The following is an 11907-nucleotide window of genomic DNA, read 5'->3' as shown; positions in this document are numbered from 1 at the left end:
CGGTTAGCAGATCAATGAATGAGGGCAGCGTTACCAGAGTTGCCCATTTACCACACCTTGTTACAACACAGTAGGGCTATTGCAGACAGAAACAATACTGTACTACATCGATGTTTCCTGTCAGCTTGATTTTTGAGTGGACTTTGCTGTTCCGATGAGCATGAACGGTATATGAGTGGAGCACTCACACGGGCCGCGAGCGACTGAGCGGAGCGCACACGCATAGAGCGGGATAATACACACACTAGTGTTGTTACGAATCTGAACGAATCATTTTGGTGAACGAACTGAAAGTGAACGAATCTCTTGAAAGAATCAAAATTTCCACCACTAACACACACGCATAGAGCAGGATAATACACACACGCATAGAGCGGGATAATACGCAGAGCGTCACACCACGTGAAAGTGAATCCTGAGCGGTGAACTCATTTTCGGCAGCCGGAATTTCGGTGCATCTCTAATTATTGGCGACATTAGAAATGGATATTATATAATAGCTGCTTTTTTGAACATTTTAGCAATTTAAAAATATTAAAAAAAGATTTTTTATACGGCACCCCTGCTCTCGACAGACGCAGCACCCCAGTTGAGAAACACTGTTCTAAATAATGCCGCGAGTGGGGCTTGAGGAAGTGACGTCGCCTGCGTCTGCGCAGTTTGACCTGATGCAGCCCCTGAAGCGAGACACAGGAAACAGAAATACTGCAAAATAATAATACCGCGACTAAACGAGACGAAATAACGTTATAACATTTCGTTTCGTCTCGTTTTGGTCAACGAAAATGAAAAGACATTTAGTCTCGTTTTTATTCGTCAACGATATTGCATTATACATTTAATTATCGTCATCGTCACATGACCAGCATTTTCGTCTCGTCTCGTCTCGTTTTCGTCACGTAATAAAGGTTCGTTGACGACGATATTTAGTCATAATTTTCGTTGACGAAAGCAACACTATGGCTCTGCAATGCTAAACATAATGCTGAACACACATTTTTGTGCAGAAAATTAAAACTGACAGTTGTGTCCATTCTAATGAGGCTATAATGCCTCTTGTGTTATTAATTTACTAACATTGCATTATGAATATTCTTCTGGCACATTTTGCATTGTAATCAAGTGCAATTTCATTTTGTGTGAAATCAAGTTTGTGGCCTGCTCATTTCCATCAGTATTATCTCATGTTCTGTGTGTTGTTAAAGGATGTGAGTTTTCTCAGAAAACCCGTGATTTTGGCATTGCTATTCAATAAATTACGCAGTAGATTTGTATTCAGTTCGATACTTGTTTCCCTTGCAAATACTGCACTGTTATGACATAAACAGCAACTGTTTGAATAAGCTAATTAAGTGACCCAAGGGCAATGACCATCATATTTAATATTCATAATCTCTGCCCTTTCCACAAACCATAAATAACACATGAGCACTTACAATAGCACTCTACTGAATAAAACTCATGTGAGCTTCAGACTGAAATACACAATCCAGAACTGGTTCTTCTGCTCAAGGTAAGTCTATTTAAAAGACTTCTCAAAAGGAATAGGCTTAATTAGTCTAGACTAGGTCACTATTTAACCCCTCTCTCCTCATTCTCTTCCAGACCCTTGGTCATAAAGAACTGGAAAATGAACTTGACGGTCTGGATTGTGGATAGTTATGAAGACGCTCTTGCCAAAAACCTTGTGATTGTTTGTCTCGGTCTTGTCATTAATTTCATTAACGGAATGCTAGTGGTGACTTTCTTCTCCAATCCAATGTTTTCAAGAGACTCCAGATACATTTTATACATTCACCTGGTAATCAATGACATGCTCATGATATGCCTATCAGTGACTTTATATGTGTTGACCTATGCTTCCCAACTTGTAAATGCATCTTTGTGTTACACATTGGTTTTTCTTGGTACAACCACCTTTATGATCACTCCATTGAATCTGGCTGGTATGGCAATAGAGCGTTTCATTGCTATCTGTAAACCACTGCGTCACGCTCAGATTTGCACACCAGAAAGGACCTACATTTTTATATGTTTGCTGTGGGTTATAGGAGTTATACCTTCTCTGGCAGATATCACTATTCTTCTCTCTGTCCAGCCCATATCTCTCTTCAGGTCTACTGTGCTTTGCTACACATTTAGTTTGTTCCCGACAAAACACCACAAGGATCGCATCACTGCTTCACAAGTCATCTGTATGTCATTGGTGTGGATCATTCTCATTTATACTTATTGCAGAGTCCTGTTCACTGCCGGAAAGGCCATCTCAAAAGGTTCAGCAAATAAGGCTCGGAGTACGATATTGTTGCATGGTGTCCAGTTACTTCTTTGTATGCTTTCCTATATCACCCCTGTTATGGATATGTTTGTTTTTCCTTTTTTTCCTGTTCACAGAACAAAGATCACTTTCTTTAATTATCTAATCACAAATATTATGCCAAGATTACTGAGTCCTTTGATATACGGGGTCCGAGACCAGAGGTTTCTGAAACAAATGAAGGAATTCTTTGCATGTAAAATTATTATTGTAAAGATTGTGCCATCAAAATTATGATTTTTTTCTACATTTATTTAGAAATATTAGAAATTAGAATTTGATTGATTAATTTATTTGCATTTATATTTATTTATGCGATTTGTTTTATTTGAGAACATCAGCGAGAACAGAAAGACTCTAGAGTGGCCCAAAACACTTTGTAGAACATTGATTAAATGTTCTTAGTTATATGTTAATCGCATTTGTACCTGACACATATCCGTAGTCAGGATGTCAGTAGAAGCCCTGAATGTGTACGGAAGTAGGTTGTCTTCAGTTACATGTGATAACTATAAAGTTTCTCAGTAAAGTGTTAACATCACTCAAAAAGTCAGTCGTGTGTCCATCATTCATCACACTTCAAACCTGAATATTTATGAATTTTCGGTACAAACAAATGATGAATGGCCTTTACTTAAAGCTAACTTCACTGATCCATTTTCAGTGTCTTTTAATCAGCTGGTGTTTTGATGATTTTTAGTGGATGTATGAAATTATTTTCCCTCTAGTTCATGCAGGTGTTGTTAATCATATTAATTATAAAAATGATATGGGCCTATTATGGATTCACAACAGCAAACATATTTGTGTCTTTATCTTGAGCAGTAGGCTTTTTTTAATTAAATATTTAAATTACAATATTTTATAACCAAACTATAGTTTTAAGATGAACAATTAGAGAAAAATATTAATGTTGGTGATAAAGTAGTGCTGTTTTATGATTATTATTTCAAATTAAATAAATTGCACTGTAAATTCTTATTCTTTTAGTTTTAATTTTATTGTACTTTGATAAATTCGTATAAATATAAATAACAAATTTACCTCGCGAGTCTTTAATCAATTTGTCACGTCATCGACACAATGAATTAAGTGCCCACACATGGTCGCTTGTCACTAGTGGCATTTCTACTGTTTGTTATTGTATGTACAATGATCAGTCACAGCATTAAAACCACTGTGTCAGACTCTGTTCCATGTTTTGTGTGTCCTGCTCCCAATGTGCCTTCCCATGCCCTTATTTGGTTAGTTTCCTGTTCCTCCCCTGATTAGTTAAGTTCATTTGTCCCAGGTGTTTCCCTTGATGTTTCATTGCTCCCAGGTGTGTCTCGTCATCCCCTCCTCCTGTGTGTTTAAAAAGTGTTCCCAGTCCCAAGTTCTCTGTCCGCTGTTAAATGTCTTCCTGAGTTCGTCTCCCTTGGTTCCTGAAAATAAAGTCTTGGTAAAGTATTCTCCAGCGTCTCCTCGTTCCTCGTGTGTGTGCGCACCATGACAGAACAGCGGACCAAAACTGAAAGTGAGCGGCGACTTCTCCTCGCGTTTGTTTTTCCCCTTTTTTGAAAGTTTTTGTTTCCTGGTTTGTTCCCCCCCGCGGCGATGGAAATTGCCGCTCGCCTCGATCTCCCCTTCTACATGTTTTGTGTGTGTCCTGCTCCCCATGTGCCTTCCCATGCCCTTATTTGGTTAGTTTCCTGTTCCTCCCCTGATTAGTTAAGTTAATTTGTCCCAGGTGTTTCCCTTGATGTTTCATTGCTCCCAGGTGTGTCTCGTCATCCCCTCCTCCTGTGTGTTTAAAAAGTGTTCCCAGTCCCAAGTTCTCTGTCCGCTGTTAAACGTCTTCCTGAGTTCGTCTCCCTTGGTTCCTGAAAATAAAGTCTTGGTAAAGTATTCTCCAGCATCTCCTCGTTCCTCGTGTGTGTGCGCACCGTGACACACTGACAGTGAATAATATTGATTATACTGTTACAATGGCATCTGTTAACAGTTAACAGTCAGTTCTATCATGACAACTTTCTGAGAGTTTAGCATGGTAATATACATGGCAATGTTAATGTATTTGATCCTGGCGGAATAGATCTGCTACGCTGCTGCTGCTGCAGAAGTGCAAGTGCCGAGGCTTGCTACTGCCAAAACATCCACAGACATGTTGCTGTGAGCATGTAAGAAATACTGCTGCTGCACATATAACATAGATGAAATAGCCCCACATATATAACACACATTAAATCACCCCATAACAGACCAATACAGGTGGAGCTGGGGAAGGTGGAGGGTTTCTGAAGTGTGCTGCAACTGCTACAGCAAGCACTAGACAAGTATTTGAATGGTGAGCAGCAATCTCATTGGCTGCTGATGCGAAAAGAAACCAATCAGCTGCACCTTTTGAATAATGTTGTGTTTATATCAGATTGTGTTAGAACCTATTGGCCTGCATCCAGAGTTTCATGACAGAACTTTGTATTTCTTGAATTTCATGTGTTAGAAGCACGAAAGTGACTTTGACAAGGGCCAAATGATTGCTAGAAGACTGAGTGAGAACATCTCCAAGTCTTGTGGGGTGTTCCCAGGGGCCAGTTGCACAAACTGCTTAGACTAGTCTCAGAAAGTTAGTCATCTAATTTTTTTAATCAAGTCTGGTCATAACTTTTTAAAATAAGTTACAAAAAGGTAGACTGGTCTAATTTGAATTAAAAAGTAAGACTGGTTACCCCTTGGCTAACTGCTAGTTGGTCAGACTAGTTCTTATGACACAGTCTTAACATAGTGGCTATGTTTATGCAACTGGCCCCAGTATGGGGGATGACGCAGGAATTATGTGCAGCGCTCGCGCCTCTGAGATATGCTAGTCTCGCGAGTTTGTATGTAGGAGCAAAGGAAGCAAAGTATCCTTACTTTAGCAAAGGAAAACCAGTCTCCTCTTGGTTTCTATCGAAATCCTCCAACATTTTTCTTTATAAATCCTCAGTTTGTACTTCTAATTCGTGACCGGTGTTTTGTTTTGTTCTCTCTCCGCATTCGTTGCTAATCACGCAACGCCGACGTCCTACGTCATCCGCCAAAACGTATGACAGATATGACAGATACCGGAAGTGAGAGAAAAGTGTTTATTACGTTTGAAAGATGAAATAGCCCCACATATATAACACACATTAAATCACCCCATAACAGACCAATACAGGTGGAGCTGGGGAAGGTGGAGGGTTTCTGAAGTGTGCTGCAACTGCTACAGCAAGCACTAGACAAGTATTTGAATGGTGAGCAGCAATCTCATTGGCTGCTGATGCGAAAAGAAACCAATCAGCTGCACCTTTTGAATAATGTTGTGTTTATATCAGATTGTGTTAGAACCTATTGGCCTGCATCCAGAGTTTCATGACAGAACTTTGTATTTCTTGAATTTCATGTGTTAGAAGCACGAAAGTGACTTTGACAAGGGCCAAATGATTGCTAGAAGACTGAGTGAGAACATCTCCAAGTCTTGTGGGGTGTTCCCAGGGGCCAGTTGCACAAACTGCTTAGACTAGTCTCAGAAAGTTAGTCATCTAATTTTTTTAATCAAGTCTGGTCATAACTTTTTAAAATAAGTTACAAAAAGGTAGACTGGTCTAATTTGAATTAAAAAGTAAGACTGGTTACCCCTTGGCTAACTGCTAGTTGGTCAGACTAGTTCTTATGACACAGTCTTAACATAGTGGCTATGTTTATGCAACTGGCCCCAGTATGGGGGATGACGCAGGAATTATGTGCAGCGCTCGCGCCTCTGAGATATGCTAGTCTCGCGAGTTTGTATGTAGGAGCAAAGGAAGCAAAGTATCCTTACTTTAGCAAAGGAAAACCAGTCTCCTCTTGGTTTCTATCGAAATCCTCCAACATTTTTCTTTATAAATCCTCAGTTTGTACTTCTAATTCGTGACCGGTGTTTTGTTTTGTTCTCTCTCCGCATTCGTTGCTAATCACGCAACGCCGACGTCCTACGTCATCCGCCAAAACGTATGACAGATATGACAGATACCGGAAGTGAGAGAAAAGTGTTTATTACGTTTGAAATATGGATATTTTCTTACAAAAACAGATGGATTCGCTACAGGAGGCCTTTATTCACCCCCCGGAGCCGTGTGAGGCAAGTTTTGTTATGGATGCGCGCGCTTTATTTGACGACTTGTGGACTGTTCAACTGCAACACCCGCTGACTGCAATGATAGCGCTTGGAATAGCAAGGACAATTTTTTACATATCTCCGACTGGATTCGTCTGAAAGAAGAAAGTCGTATACACCTAGGATGCCTCGAGGGTGAGTAAAACACAGGTTAATTTTCATTTTTGGGTGAACTAACCCTTTAAGCCTTCAGTTTTAGTCAGTTCCTGGTTTGGTATCGTTTGTTCTTGTTTCTGTGGTTGTGTTGCATTTGCTCCTGCTGTCTCCTGTTAAATTTATTATTAAAACCTGTTTGTTGGATTCTCCTGCCTCATGCACTTGTTCCTGCACAACACCATTTGTACATATAAATACCAGTCCTCTAAAAATTTATTTACCATATAGGTCTCCTCCTGCTCGAGTATGCTCCTTTAAAGGGTTAGTTTACCCAAAAACGAAAATTCTGTCATTAATTACTCACCCTCATGTTGTTCCAAACCTGTAAGACCTTTGTTCATCTTCAGAACACAAATTAAGATATTTTTGATGGAATCTGAGAGCTCTTTGACCCTCCATGGACAGCAACGATACAGAAACGTAGCAAGGACATCGGTAAAATAGTCCATATGTGACATCAGGGGTTCAACCGTAATTTTATAAAGCAGCGAGAATACTTTTTGTGCGCAAAGAAAACAATAATAACATGATTTATTCAACAATTCTTCTCCCCGAGTTACCGTCGTCCGCCATTTTGGAGAGTATCCCAGAATGTAATCAGCGTTGTTTACATTCAGCATGTGCGTGCTTTCTAATGAACGTAAACAACGCTGATTACGTTGATACTCACATAACCTCTCCCTTCTTAGTATGACCTGAATACAGAGCAATTGCTAGAGCCCACTGTAAATGGAGAGCCTAAGCCTGCCATGATACTCGAGCCAGCACAAGGGGATGCCAGTCATAGCCCAATAGCCTGCAGCAACCTGTGACACCGTGGGATTTCTTGTGGAGTATGGCATGGTAGAAGGCCCTGCCCACATTCTCGCCATTGAGGGTGAGCTGCAGCTGGCCTCTGCAAACTGTGTTTTTATAATTATTTGTAAGAGGATTTCCACCCATTTCTCCCATCGGCGCTGGTTTCGTCCAGCCCTGAATCTCCTGTGTCTCCACTGGCTCTGCCCAGGTTAGAATCTCCTGCATCCCCACTGGTTCTGCTAAGCTCAGAATCTCCTGCATTCCTGCCAGTTCTGTCTAGTTCAAAGTCTCCAGAATTCCCAGCCTGCGTCTCCTGCCTCTTCCAAAGCCAGCCAGTCTGTCAGCCCCATCTCCACTGGGTTCCCATTAGCTCCTCACTCAACTCCTTCCTGTTTATTCCATTTTGCTCCCTGGATCTGCCTTCCAGTCCCCAGTTCCGTCCTGGCAAGTATATCCCCTAGCTCCACCTCAGGCCTCCGAGCCTTTGGCTCCTCCTTGGCTCCACGCTTCCTCGTCAACCTGCCACCGCCACAGTCTTCTAGTCCTCTGGCTTCACCTCATCCCTCCATCCTTTGTCAGGCTCCTTCTCTCCGGCTCCACCTTGGTCCTCTGTCACACCAGCTTTGCCCCAGACCTCCGAGCCCCCATTTCCACCTTGTTCCCGCAAGCCTGCAGCTCGGTCTTGGCCGTTCAGGCCTCCGGTGTCACCCCGGCTCTCTGTCTCCTTGACTCCACTTGGTTCTCCACCTCCAGCGACTGCATCTCCCTCAGTCATCCCCATGCTGTCGTCACCATGACTCCTTCACCGTGGGCCTTCTTTCTGGCTGGACTCTGGCTCCCCCCTCCGTCATTGCCCCTAGTCTCTCCACCGTCATCTCCTTTGGTTTCTTGCCCTGTGCCTGCTCTGCATCCTCCAGAGCCCTCGCCCACCCTCCTGTGTTGGACTGTCCTACAGAGCCTTTTCTGGGAAGGGGAGAAATGTCACGTGTCTGTTTTGTTTTAATTTAGCTCTGAGTTCCTTGTTTAATTTGACCCAGTTTCCTTTGTTCACATTTTCCCTCCACTTGTTAGTTTAAGTGGTTTCTGATTAATTCACACCTGTTTTGTTTTAGTTAATCGTCACCTGTCTATTTAAGCCCTTCCCTGCTGAAAAATCCAGCATTGCTGGTTACCAGAATAAGGTGTGTTTTGTATGCTGGGACCATTATGGGATGCTGGTTTGCTGGTTCCCAGCTTGAGATGCTGGTTGCTGGTTTGCTGGTCTTCAACATGGGATGCTGGTTTGCTGGTGGACCAGCATAAGGTATGTTTCGCATGCTGGGACCAGCTTGGAATGCTGGTGGATCTTTTGGGTGCTGGTATTATCCCAGCAAAACCACAACAAATCACATGTACACATTTGATATCATATATTTCTTAGTGAGTGTTCATAGTTAAATAACACAATTATCTTAATAGCAATTATAACAATTATTTTAATCAATTATTTAAAAAAAATAAGAAAAACACATAATGCAGGTTACATGTTTAATGGCACAGCAAAACGCTCAGTGTTAAAGATTGCTCAATTTGTTTCATTTTTTTGTTTGCTTTTTTACTAAAAAAAAAAAATAGAGTAAAAGTAACACTGAAGCAGTGTTGCAGTGAAATAAAGTAGATTCACTTTACAGGATTGACCATTAGTGATGACACTTGCAGTTACCAAGCAGAATCACTGAAGATAAGAGGAACAACAAGAACAGAAAAAAAGAGAAAAGATGAGCAGACAGCACAACTACAACCAACTATAACCAGCATAAACAAGCCTGGACCATCATGGAATTCATGCTGGTTTGATCAGTTTTGTTTCTTGTTTCTGTGGTTGTGTTGCATTTGCCCCATCTCCTGTTGGACTTATTAAAGACTGTTTGTTGGATTCTCCTGCATCATGCGTTTGATCCTGCACAACACCTTTACAATCCCTAATTATGATTGAAATATTAGATTATTAATACAATATGCTTATTCACTAGATCTGATTATGACCGTAATTGTGCAGTCAAAACTGACAGTACAAGTTATGTCCATATTAAAGGATTAGTTTACTTTCAGAATAAGATTTCCTAATAATTTACTCAACCACATGTCATCCAAGATGTTCATGTCTTTCTTTTTTCAGTCAAAAAGAAATTAAGGTTTTTGAGGGGAACATTCCAGGAATTTTCCCCATATAGTGGACTTCAATGTCTGCCAATGGGTTGCCAAGGTCCAAATTGCAGTTTCAGTGCAGCTTCAAAGGGCTCTACATGATCCCAGCCGAGGAATGAGGGTCTTCTCTCATTCCTCGATAAACGATAAAATGATAGATCGTTTCACTAGATAAGACACTTATTCCTCGGCTGGGATCATGTGGAGCCCTTTGAAGCTGCGTTGAAACTGCAATTTGGGCCTTCAACCCGTTTGCCACCGTTGAAGTTTTAAAATCCTGGAATATTTTTGCTAGAAACCTTAATTTCTTTGTGATTGAAGAAATAAAGACATAAACATCTTGGATGACACGGGGGTGAGTAAATACTCAGGAAATTTTTATTCTGGAAGTGAACATCCTTTAATGATGCTATAAGGCCTCTTGTGGCAATGCAGAGAGTGCAGTATTTGCATTGCAAACATGCAAACGTTTGAATAGACTCATTTAAAATGGCCTAATGGCTATGACCATCGTGTTTAATATTCATGATCTCTGCCCTTTCCACAAACCATAAATAGTAGCACTCTACTGATTAAAACTCATGTGAGCTTCAGACTGCCTACCATCCAGAAACGGTTCTTCTGCTCAAGGTAAATCTATAAGACTTCTCAAATGATAGGCTAAGTTAAGACTGTAGTAGGTGATTTTTTTTTTTTTAACCACTCTCTTCTTTCCGTTCCAGATCCTTGCTTGTAAAGAACTGGAAAATGAACTCGACGGTCTGGATTGTGGATAGTTATGAAGAAGCTCTTGCCAAAAACCTTGTGATTGTTTCTCTCGGTCTTGTCATTAATTTCATTAACGGAATGCTAGTGGTGACTTTCTTCTCCAATCCAATGTTTTCAAGAGACTCCAGATACATTTTTTACATTCACCTGGTAATCAATGACATGCTTATGATATGCATATCAGTGACTTTATATGTGTTGACCTACGTTTCACCACTTGTGAATGCTTCATTGTGTTGCGTATTGGTGGTGCTTGGTTCAACCACCTTTATGATCACTCCATTGAATCTGGCTGGTATGGCAATAGAGCGTTTCATTGCTATCTGTAAACCACTGCATCACGCTCAGATTTGCACACCAGAAAGGACCTACATTTTTATATGTTTGCTGTGGGTTATAGGAGCTATACCTTCTCTGGCAGATATCATTATTTTACTCTTAATCCAGCCCATATCTTTTTTCAGTTCTCTTGTACTTTGCTATCCATTCAGTTCATTCCCTTCCAAAGCCCACAAGGATCGTACCACTGCTTCACAAGTCATTTATATGTCGCTGGTGTGGATAAATCTCATCTATACTTACTGCAGAGTCCTTTTCACTGCCAGAAAGGCTGTTTCAAAGGGTTCAGCAAATAAGGCTCGGAGTACAGTATTGTTGCATGGTGTCCAGTTACTTCTTTGTATGCTTTCCTATATCGCCCCTGTTTTGGATTTAATTGTCACGCCTTTTTTTCCTGTTCACAGAACAAAGATCACTTTCTTTAATTATCTAATCACAAATATTATGCCAAGATTACTGAGTGCTTTGATATACGGGGTCCGAGACCAGAGGTTTCTGAAACAAATGAAGGAATACTTTACTTGTAAAGTTATTATTGTAAAGATTATGCCATCAAAATTATGATTTTCAGTTGACTAAATTGTACTTATAAATAATGTATTTATTTGTATTTATGTTTAATTAAGACATTTGTTTTATTTGAGAACCACAAATTTTGTCTTAATTTTGAACAATATCTGTTGATTTATAAAATGCCTTCATAGCCAAATTACAGTTTTAAAATTAAAAATTTGGGAAAACTGCTTAATAATGTTGGTGATAGTACTGTATTATGATTATTATTTTTAATAAAATAAATCACACTGTAAATTCTTATTCTTTGTGGTTTAGTTTACAGTTATTTTTAATGCCAAGGTTTAGGCTACTTGCATTATTTTGTCACTTAATCAGTTCATTCATGTATTTATGTTTATGTTTATTTTTTATTATTATTTAACTTGAGAACAGAGAAAATAAATGAAAAAATAATATATATATATTTTAGATCAGTAAAATATACAACACTGTAACTTTATTACTTGAGCAAGTTTAAAGTGACTGAGACTCCGGTGAGACTTCTACGGTAAGCAACACGTTTAATTATTTAAATGATTTAAATAAATAAACATGCATTCCTCATTTGCATACTATTAGGAATATATATATATATATATATATATATGAAGAGTTCAGACGCAAATTTGCA

At 39.9% G+C, this 11907-nt stretch overlaps 2 protein-coding genes across 2 annotated transcripts; both read left to right on the top strand.

Annotated features, from left to right (window-relative positions):
* Nucleotides 1-1630: 1630 nt before the first annotated feature.
* LOC107666072 (olfactory receptor 4F6-like) lies at nt 1631-2554 on the top strand. Its single transcript, XM_016457171.1, has one exon. The coding sequence runs from the start codon at nt 1631-1633 to the stop codon at nt 2552-2554; it is 924 nt and encodes a 307-aa protein (XP_016312657.1).
* A 7807-nt stretch (nt 2555-10361) lies between these two features.
* LOC107666070 (olfactory receptor 4F6-like) lies at nt 10362-11285 on the top strand. The gene has a single exon (XM_016457170.1). It carries the CDS (start codon nt 10362-10364, stop codon nt 11283-11285), a length of 924 nt encoding a protein of 307 aa, XP_016312656.1.
* Nucleotides 11286-11907: the final 622 nt, after the last annotated feature.

The sequence above is a fragment of the Sinocyclocheilus anshuiensis genome, unplaced genomic scaffold (assembly GCF_001515605.1).
Source record: "Sinocyclocheilus anshuiensis isolate Anshui unplaced genomic scaffold, SAMN03320099.WGS_v1.1 scaffold447, whole genome shotgun sequence".
Taxonomy (NCBI): Eukaryota; Metazoa; Chordata; class Actinopteri; order Cypriniformes; family Cyprinidae; genus Sinocyclocheilus; species Sinocyclocheilus anshuiensis.
This window is presented reverse-complemented; position numbering and strand designations above follow the sequence as displayed.

Bases quoted from the DNA above. Each gene is read 5' to 3' on its own strand.
- LOC107666072 (XM_016457171.1), top strand. From the start codon at position 1,631: ATGAACTTGACGGTCTGGATTGTGGATAGTTATGAAGACGCTCTTGCC.
- LOC107666070 (XM_016457170.1), top strand. From the start codon at position 10,362: ATGAACTCGACGGTCTGGATTGTGGATAGTTATGAAGAAGCTCTTGCC.